The 10489-nt window shown below is 37.3% G+C and overlaps 1 protein-coding gene across 1 annotated transcript; it reads left to right on the forward strand.

Annotated features, from left to right (window-relative positions):
* The first annotated feature begins 7114 nt into the window (after nucleotides 1-7114).
* Nucleotides 7115-8077, forward strand: LOC120993716 (olfactory receptor class A-like protein 1). The gene has a single exon (XM_040422188.1). It carries the CDS (start codon nucleotides 7115-7117, stop codon nucleotides 8075-8077), a length of 963 nt encoding a protein of 320 aa, XP_040278122.1.
* Nucleotides 8078-10489: the final 2412 nt, after the last annotated feature.

The raw sequence follows: 10489 nt of genomic DNA on the forward strand, positions 1-10489 counted from the left end.
TAATTGTGAGAATGACCCCCGAAAAAGAGCTGATCCTTTACACCGATGACCGCCTAATGTACTTCCAGCCACATAATCACAAGTTCTTTTCTGTCAGGTAAATGCCTAGTTTTTGGGGCTTGTACTCCAGTGGCCTACAGTAACATTTTTATCCAGTGACAGCCTAATGTACCTCCAGCCACATAATCACAAGTTCTTTTCTGTCAGGTTAATGCCTAGTTTTATTTTTGGAGTTTGGTGTGACATTATGTCCAATTTGCTTTTTTTCCTCCCTTTTTTGGTTTTGTTCCAATACACACAAAGGGAATAAACATGTGTATAGCAAAACATGTGTTACTTCAATACTTTTCTGTGAGAAATACTTCATTTTCTTGAAAAATTTCAGGGGTGCCAACATTTACGGCCATGACTGTATAAGTGAGATAGGGTTATGTTATGTTTAGGTAGAGCCCAGACAGGCAGGCTTTTATTTTGTACTGTTTTGTTGTTGCTATAAAATAAATCTTGCGTTTTGGACCTGCAATCCGGCTGTGAAGAAGCAAATTGTGAGAATGACCCCCAAAAAAGAGCTGATCCCTTACACCAGTGACCGCCTATTGTACCTCCAGCCACATCATCACAAGTTCTTTTCTGTCAGGTGAATGCCTAATTTTTGGGGGCCTGTACCCCACTGGCCTACAGTAAAATTTGTATCCAGTGACCGCCTAATGTACCTCCAGCCACATCATCAAAAGTTCTTTTCTGTCAGTTGAATGCCTAATTTTTGGGGCCTATACTGGCCTACATTAAAAATTTTATTCAGTGACCACCTAATGTACCTCCAGTCACATCATCACAAATTTTCAAGCTGCTAGAAGTTTCCTGAGACTGGAGAAAATGGTTGGCACGGCAGAACATTACAATAGCTTTATATGCAGATAGAGTGCTCCAATATATTTGCAATTCCGCAAATCGGCAATTAATAATGCGCATATTTTTACGTGCAACTTCACATTTTAGCAGGTCTGACTACATATTGCTGATTGGTGCAATAAGTATTGTTTTGAACTTGTGACATGACAGCACTATGTCTGTAGCATGTATGTATGGACAGCAGAACCTACCACACTACCTAACACCCTGCACCTACAGCTACATTACATGACTATCTAACCTACACTGACTATCTCCCACTAACAATCTGTATTATATATATATATATATATATATATATATATATATATATATATATAAGATAACTATCTAATATAATTAAACAGTAAGGCACAGAGCACAGCAATTACACTGCTGTCTCTCGTAGAACTCCATAAAATTACAGAAAAAAGCTGCTGGGGAGGTTCTTATATAGTAAGGGGTAGGCAACTTTCCTATTGGTTGCTAGGGATGCTGCTAAGCTCAGACAAAGACATTGCAGCCTTCTCATTGGCCCACAAGCAAGATGGGAGATTACTGATGAAAAGAAAATCTAGAATATTCACAATTACATAGCCCTATATTCTAAATATTAGCAAATTCTCAAAGTGCCAATATTCACGATTAAAATTCTTGATTCGAATATTTGTGCCCAACACTAATAATGATGACCTATCCTGAGGATGGGTCATCATTATCTTTTCGTGAGTAACCCCTTTAACTTTTCACTTCACTTGTGCAGTTTCTTGTTTATGAAATTGCTATACAAACTATATAAATAAGTGATTTAATACTGGCTAAAATTGTAAGTAATTTCTTTTACTTCTATATGAATATCCTCTTTTCAAGATAACATAGTTAATTTCAATATTAATTAACAATTTCCTAGCGTTAAAAATTGTCATAACAATTCATTTACTAAATGATAAAGCATAATTAATTCCTTGTGGATCATTTCCAGGGCAACAACAACATATAAATGTCAATGGCTTGTTAATCTAGAGCATTCCCACAGTTGGTACAGATTGACTTAAGGTAAGCTAATGCCAACACAGTGCACAAAAATCTAGCCCATTTTGTTGTTTATTGGTTTATTTATGTTCTGTTACGATTACCAGTATTACAGCACAGCTTACCTCAATAACCGACCTTCCATGATCAGCAATCTATACTGTGCTGTATTCATACCTCTGTTAATAAAACAGTAACATATATATCATAAGTATGTGAATATAAAGTAAGAATGAATAAAGCATATAAACATTCCTATAGTTCCCATGGAGAATATTCTCTATTCAATATAGTTAACATTTAAACAACTTAAAAACTGCAGTGGGCTATGTAAGACATTTTTTAAGGTCTCTCTACACACATGAATTTGCACAGCCTTTTTTTTTCCGTACCACATGTAGCTTTTATTTATTTATTTATTTTGTGGCATCTTTTTCTAAATGACTCCGTGAGGTGTTTTTTTGCCACTTCCTTCCCTGTCGAGAAGTCAAAACACCAGAAAAAAATGGCAAAAGTTTAAATGTGCAGTGTTTTTTTTTTTTTTTTTAAAGCCACCTAATTAACAATCACGCCAGTAGCAAGAAAATACTTGTGTGTCCTGTGTTTCATTTTTCCCATAGACATTCACCTAACTACATCTGGAGCTGGCGTTTTTACTGAGAAAAAAGCACCAAAAAAGCAGCCACTTTAAAACACAAAGGCAGCAGAAAAAATATAATTAAAACCTCTGTATGAATCCACCTCCATTGCATTTTTTTTTTAAATACTTAACTGTATACAGCCATAAACCAGGCCGTATTTTTCTGACATTTTACAAGTGTTGGCGAAAGGTTTTAAAATAACTTAATAAATATAGTGTATATGTTTAAGTATCACAAACTGGAAAAGGAAATCTAGTTAATGTAAGTTAGCTAATGCTTCTTTGCTACATGTCTTTGACAGAGCTCTTTGTACAATATATTTATTTTTACTGCTGCTATTGTAAATGAAAAGACAATACAGTGATAATAGAGTTCTACTGTGCTTAATTAAATTCTGCACTTTATGCAATGATTTAATGTGCTAATAAATTCACTCATGTTAATCTTAGAAAAGTTTTCTTATGATTTAAAATACATTTCTTTCATATTGAATGTAACAATAACAGATGTTTCTTTCGGCTTCAAAAAGAAAACAAATTAATCAAATGCAAAACAGAAAAAAAACTAAACAGTTTTTCTTTAATTGCGATTTATTCTTGTTACTTTGCTCTGAGTCACTTTGCATTACTGTAAACCAGTTGCCAAAAGCTACAGATATTAAGCGCATATGTTTTATTACTTATTTACATGCATATTTATTTTTCCAGATTATTTTAAATACCATATAGGCCAATTCATATTAATTAAATTAAAACCAAGACTGATGCTGAGGAAATTTAGGCCGCGGCCTGAAGGCATGGCTGGTTGCCGGGATATTGTAGCTAGCTGGATGGTTGAGCTGAACCATCAGAGTATGAACTTTAGTATCAAAGACTTTAACAAGTCTGATGAACCTTTCTCTAGGGTTCATAGCTACAGATACTAATAAAATGATAACCACTTCTTGGCTATTCTCTGACAGAGACAGATTTGCCAAGTTGGGACTATTTTCAAGCTATTCTTTAAGCTTTTTTCAATCTTAAGGGGTCATTTATTAAGACTTGCGTTTTAGACTCCGGTCTTAATAACACCGGAACTGGTGGTAGATACAGCAAAGTTATGCAGAGGCACCGGCCTCTACATAACTTCGGCGTATCCACCGCCGGTCTAAATCGATGCCAGCTTCCTTGCTGGTGTAGATTCAGAACATTTTCTACACCTAAAACAGGTGTAGAAAATAATTAATTAGATGATCCTGGTAGCCTACCCCCTTCCCTGCCCACGGCATGCCCCTTTTTCTAGACCCCTTAGTTCTTTGCAAACAAATCAAGAGATTACCACTGACCACTATTTTTGAATTTCCCTTCTTGCTCTTTGTCAACAACTTTACATTACACATCAATAAGCAAGAATAAAATTATTATAGTTTTGCATGTATACCATATGCATTTTACTCGAATTTTAACTTGCTTAATTCTTAGAAAATTATTTCCAGGAGCTATTACTTACAAACTATTATGTCACTGAATGCAGCGAGTTAACATTCAGAGATGAAATAGCATGTCATTGTGATTGCATGGCTTAGAAGCTAGGCCCATGACATTGTAATATACAGTTGTCCCCATGAGATCATTGCCAGGATTGAAGATAACTCCACTCCTAGCAGTTTAACTTTTTAGATGTTACGGTCAATAGCGACCACAGCATCTGAACAATTAGACTAAAGGGGAGCTCTATTTATTCTCCGATCGGCATCCCATATACACAGTCATGAGGTATAGAGTCCTTGCCTTGGCAGCTGGTTGCCTGCTGAAGCCAACCAAACTTACTATGTCTTGGCTGCTATTACTTACTGCCTCTGACAGTCCTATACACAGAAGTATTATTACTATGACTGCAGTTTCAGGTTGGTTCCTAATGGTCATTTCTGGTCAGATTGCTATCCAAACAAATTTGAATAAAAAAATCATGGAAAGATCTTATGTACTGTATCCCAAAATGATTTTAATGAAAATTTCAAATGGCCCCTGAAAAAACAAGTCCACACAGAGCACTATCAGTTGAAAAATAAACATTTATGGACATAAATTTTATTTATTTTTTTCTAAATTAATAATAATAATTATTATTATTAATTATTTCAAAAGTAGTGAAACATAACAAATTTCTCACTGATAAAACATATTACAAAGTTTCTTGTGGTCACTTGTGTTATGCAAAGGCATGTGAAAAGTCAGTGACTAAATACCTAGCTAGGCTACGTACTTAAAGAGTTTGTCCCATAAAAAAAATTAAAAAATTTTCAAAATGGGATCTGAATGCTTTTACAATTGCCTGTAACTTTAGCGTAGTCATTTATTAATTCAATAAAATGTATCTGTTTTGGAACACCTGCTGTTTGTTCATTTATTTATTTCTCCGTCCACCTCATAATATCACTGAGGTAGACGCTGGGCACATATGCTTGTTTCCATCCTTTAACTGCTACTAGAAGGATCTTTCTTTTGAAGCTGCAGCAGAGCAGTACACAGGACACACAGCCTGGGACGTCAGCTTAAAAAAAATCCGTACAAATGGGATTATTGGGGAAATTTCTGGATCCATAAGAGGTACAAGACTGTCATGTACTATGTGATGTCTGATTTTCATTTTTGTCCAATCACTGGTTAACCATGTTCAAAAAAACTGTTGACACAATAGATCATGGCATCTGAAGTGCTTAATGTCTGCGATCTCCTTTACCACCAGTCGCAGACATTAGTCCCAGGTGCCTATTGTTTAAAACAGCAGAAACCCAGAAGCTTTTAAAAACAGACCTTTCGCTCTACATATGCAGAGGAGGTCCAGAAAGGGTTAATGAGTTAATTTACTAAAATAATTGATGAGGCAACAGTCTTTATATACAGTAGTCTCCAGGAAGTGATAGAGTATCTGGTGCCTGGTCAGAGACTGAGAGGGGAGATGCATGCCAAGCCTTAACTGTGTGTGTAAAGACTTGCTGCACAATTTATAATGGTAAAATTACAACCCGTGACTGAAACTTCATAGGACAGAACAACAGAATTGACCAACGCAGGTGAAAGAGACTGATCTAGGTCACCAGAAGTAGAAAAAAGCTGGCAATAAGACTCTTTGCAGACTTTCTCTCAGAGGTATACAACTGGAATATATCTTGGTGTATTCCCATTTACTCCAACTGAAGAGCAAACAATATTTACCATAGAGCACACTGTATTTTTTCTTCTACAGAGACCTCTGTATAGAAAACCACAATATGTGGGGCTTTCCTACATACTAGTTTTAAAAAAAAAATGACAACACATACCACCCCAATTGAAGCCAAAAGGACAGGAGTTTGGCAGCAGATATCCATTGGGTAAGTGGAGCTCTGATTTTTGATGTTTACACCAGGAGTTTTCTTGGCGTGTATGGGAAACATAGGGCTTGAATTTACAGGGTGAGTCAAAAGTCGCAGGAGCCATCTTCAAATCCGCTAAATTAGAAAGTTGCATCAACAGCCTGGAACGTTCCCTGTGATGCACAGCTATTTGACGTGTTCAATATGTTGTCCCTGTTGCTGAACACATAACTTTGAAATTTCCGTGTTGATAACTTTTGAATCACAAGAGATATTGCATATCTAATTGGACAATCAATTTCTGAGAAAATTCTGGTCTTCTTTGATATGCTCCATGACCCCCTTTTCATTGGAAAAATTTGCCCTTGATCCAATATGGCGTCTTTTAAGACAGTAGCCATGTTTCAGACATAGCCTAAAAGATAGGTCCCCTCACACATTACTTGCTGGGTAATTCAGATATTTCATTTTCTCTTTAGTTTCTGAAATAAAAGGGTGTCCTGCAACTTTTGACTCACCCTGTAGTCTGCACAGAGCCTAACTTGCTTACCTTCTAATATTAATGAATCACTCCGTTCCAGTCTATACAGCGAAGATGAGAAGGAAGCGCCAGCCTGTTGCAACTGTTTTAGTGATCTGTATGAAATATTGAAAATATATATTTTTTTCTGTGGTCACATGAAAAAAAAAAATAACCCTTTTTGGCTGAGTTGACACTTCAGTTATTTGATCAGTTATTTCCATCAGTTATTTTGAGCCAAAACTAGGTGTAGGTCAAAAACAAAGAACTGGTGCAGATCATTCTACTATACCTTTTCTCTGTGGAGGCTTCACTACTGGTTTTGGATCACAATAACTGATGGAAATAACTGATCAAATAACTGAAGTGTGAATGTCATTATCTGTGGACATGAAATTATTCTTTTTTTATTTTTTTTTGAGAAAGTTGGCCTTATTTTTCAAAACTAAAAGAAAAATTGTCCTTCTGGAAATAGCAACCAATCAGAGATTAGCTTTCATTAATTAAAGTACACTGAAAAATTGTGAGCTCTGATTTGTTACTACTGCTAGAGGCCCACTGTAATAAAAGCTAAGGGGATTATATATACAGTACTGATTAGGTTTACCTAAATTGTTCATAATTACCTGGTTAGTAATTTTTTGATATATTTTTCTCCACACAGACATCAAATAATTGGAATACATGTATATGATGGATCCTCGCGTCCTCCTCAAGGCTGCTGGTTTTCTCTTCTTGATAGTTGTCGGTGTACCAGGGAATGTATTCATCTTGATTCAATTTATTTGCCTGAAGATCATAGAAAAGAAGCTTCTCCCAGCTAATATCATGTTGGTGGTTTTGGCTCTGGCAAATCTCCTTGTCCTCTTTTCTCGGGTTTTACCTCAGTCTTTGGAGGCCCTTGGACTGAGTAATTTACTTAATGATAACGAATGCATGCTGATAATATACACTTACAGAGTGAGTAGAGCCATGTGTATTGCCATCACCAGTTTGCTAAGCTGCCACCAATGCATACTTATTGCCCCAAACTCCAAAATGTGGTCTTTTCTGAAGCAAAATGTTTCACAAAACATGTCTATTATCATTTTCTCTGTCTGGCTTATTATTCTCATAATGTACCCTTACAGCATGTCTATAGCACGTGCAAAAGGGAATTTCACAACTTCTCCATTCACATTGCATGTAGTTTTCTGCAATATAGATTTTTTAAACTATTTCTCATATATTCTTAATGGGGCTTTTATGGCCTCAAGAGATTTCCTTTTTGTGGGTCTGATGACATTGGCAAGTGGCTACATTGTATACTTACTGATAAATCATGAGAAGACTGTAAGAGAAATTAGGAGCTCCAGCAGAAAGAAAGGTAAATCTGTGGAATATAAAGCTTCAAGAGCAGTCATCTTACTAGTCGCCTTATACGTGGTGCTTTTTGGCCTAGATAACTCTATGTGGATCTACACTCTGACCATGTCTAATGTGAGTCCCGACATGAATGATGTCAGAATAATGCTTGCTTGTTCTTATTCTGCCCTCAGTCCCTTGGTCATTATTGCTACCAATCAAAAACTGCAACAAAGGGTAAAATTTAGGAACAAAAATAAAGAAATCCTATGGACATCGCAAAGCAGCTCAATGAATAATTTACCGCCATAACCCATGCAATTCAATGGGTTCTTCATATTCTTCAGATTTTACAGGATATGGTCAAATAAGGAATAATTGTAATAGTCCATGCTGGGAAAATAACCATATGTCGATTCACTTTAACCATGAAAGTAAGTGCCCCCTCGTATTTTACAGCATAAATATGGAAATTTTAATAGTAAAGTGACATTTAAATACAGAATATACAGTATGAACTGAATTAGTTTGTCCAAATCTCTACATCTGCTCTGCCCTACAGTGGCTGAAGTCAATAAGAGGCTCCAAATTCTGTCACCTGTAATACATTGAAGTGGAAATGTAAATTATACCTGTAAAAAACAAAACTTAACCAAATAAGCTTTTCAATGTATTGTACATCTGATAATTGAATTAAATCCGATTTAATTCTGACTGAGTGAACTCTTTTATTTCTTCTGTCACGCACTAGATAACACAGCCATAGTTATTGTAGGACCAATAGAAAAAATGTATATAACATATGCCTCAAGGACATACAGACAGAGTTCCATTGTAACAAAAAATGTATACATTATCGTGTTCATTTTCATTTATTTTTTGCAGGACTCACAGGATGGAAAAGTACCACGATTTTCCATCCTGCAAAGTCCAACAAAAAAGTTTTTTTTTTTTTTTTTTTTTTTTTTTTTTTTTTACAATGGAACCTATATGGCATCTGTCTGAGGCATTCGATGATGTATACTTTTTTTTTTTATACGTTAAACGCATGACAAAATCATGATATGAACCCAGCCTTAGTTAGTAAAAATCACATTACTTATTTCTGATATCTAAACTATTGTTGTATGAAATTAGTTGGCTTACTCCTAACAGGGGACTGCACTAACAGCAAAATGACTAGTAATAAATTGTCCCTAGGATAGGTCATAAATATCAGATGAGTGAAGGTCCAACACTCGATTACCCTAAAAAATCCACTGTTCACATTATCCGCCAGGACTGGAAATACCATAGAGGTAGTAGCCAGGCCATGTTACTGCAACTCAGCTACCACTCACATGAATGGCAGCTGATCTGCAGTCATGCAGAACAACTGCAATACAGTGGATGGAGCTATGCTTCTGGTGCCATTCATTGTGTTATTTCTGGGCTGACTGTTGCTCAAAATATCTGATTAGTGGGGGAGCCCAGTGTAGACCTCCCACTGATCTGATACATCATTACTGTCTAGAGCCTGACAACCCTTTTGAATGTGTCATATTAAAGGTGCATTTACACATACCGACGAGCAGCCAATTGTTGGGATGGAAGCATTCATCCCCGAGAATCGGCTGCTCATTAAGTGGAAGTGAAGCACTACATTTACATGCAGCAATCACCTCCACAGTATGAGGACAACTGGTTGCTACTGCTATTGCTTGTCCCCATACAGAATCATTGCTCATAAGCAGCAGAGGCTGTTTAGACCACACAATCTGCTGTTCTGCCTAGGAATGATGATTGAGGTGACCACATCTGCCGCACCTTTAGATGGGCAGATTATTGGGACCAAACATTGAGCCATCTAAATCCACCAGTTATCCCCTCTCTGTGCCCCCTTCAGAGTAGTTATGTCCTCACTGTACCCCCCTCACAGTAGATATGCAATCTATGTACCCCCATAACAGTTGTTCTGCCCCTTCACAGTAGTAATGCCCTCTCTCTGCCCCCTTCACAGTAGTTATGTCCTCATTGTTCCACCATAACAGTTATTATGCTCCTTCACAGTAGTAATGCCCTCTCTCTGCCCCCTTCACAGTAGTTATGTCCTCATTGTTCCCCCATAACAGTTATTATGCTCCTTCACAGTAGTAATGCCCTCTCTGTGCCCATTCACAGTAGTTATGCTCTCATTGTGTTCCCCTTCACTGTAGTTATGCCCTCTCTGTGCACCTTGAAAGTAGTTATGCCCTCACAGTGCTCCCTCACAGTACATATGCCTTCTTTGTGCCCCATAACAGTTGTGCTTCCCCCACAGTATTTATGTCCTTTCTGTGCCCTTTCTCAGTAGCTATGCCCCCATTGTGCACCACTCACAGTAGTTGTGCCCTTATTGTGTCCCCCACAGTAGTTATGACCTCTCTGTGCCCCCTTCAGAGTAGTTATGCCCTCACTGTGCTGCCCATTCACAGTAGTAATGCCCCCTCTATGCCCCTTCACACAAGTAATGCTCACATTGTGCCACTTCAGTGTTAATAAAATGGGGGAAAAAAGTAAATACTTAACTTGTCCTGTTCCTGATGATCACAACCAGCACAGTGTGGGCACAGATCTCATTGCAGCACTGTGTGGGAGTAGTGCACAGGCCTGCACCAAGCCTGCAGCAACATAGTCCGGCAGCACAATCTGAATGGTGAAGCAGAAAGCAGATGCTTCCCAGTGTGATGGCCTGAAAGAGGGCCT

The sequence above is a fragment of the Bufo bufo genome, chromosome 3 (assembly GCF_905171765.1).
Source record: "Bufo bufo chromosome 3, aBufBuf1.1, whole genome shotgun sequence".
NCBI classification, from domain to species: domain Eukaryota; kingdom Metazoa; phylum Chordata; class Amphibia; order Anura; family Bufonidae; genus Bufo; species Bufo bufo.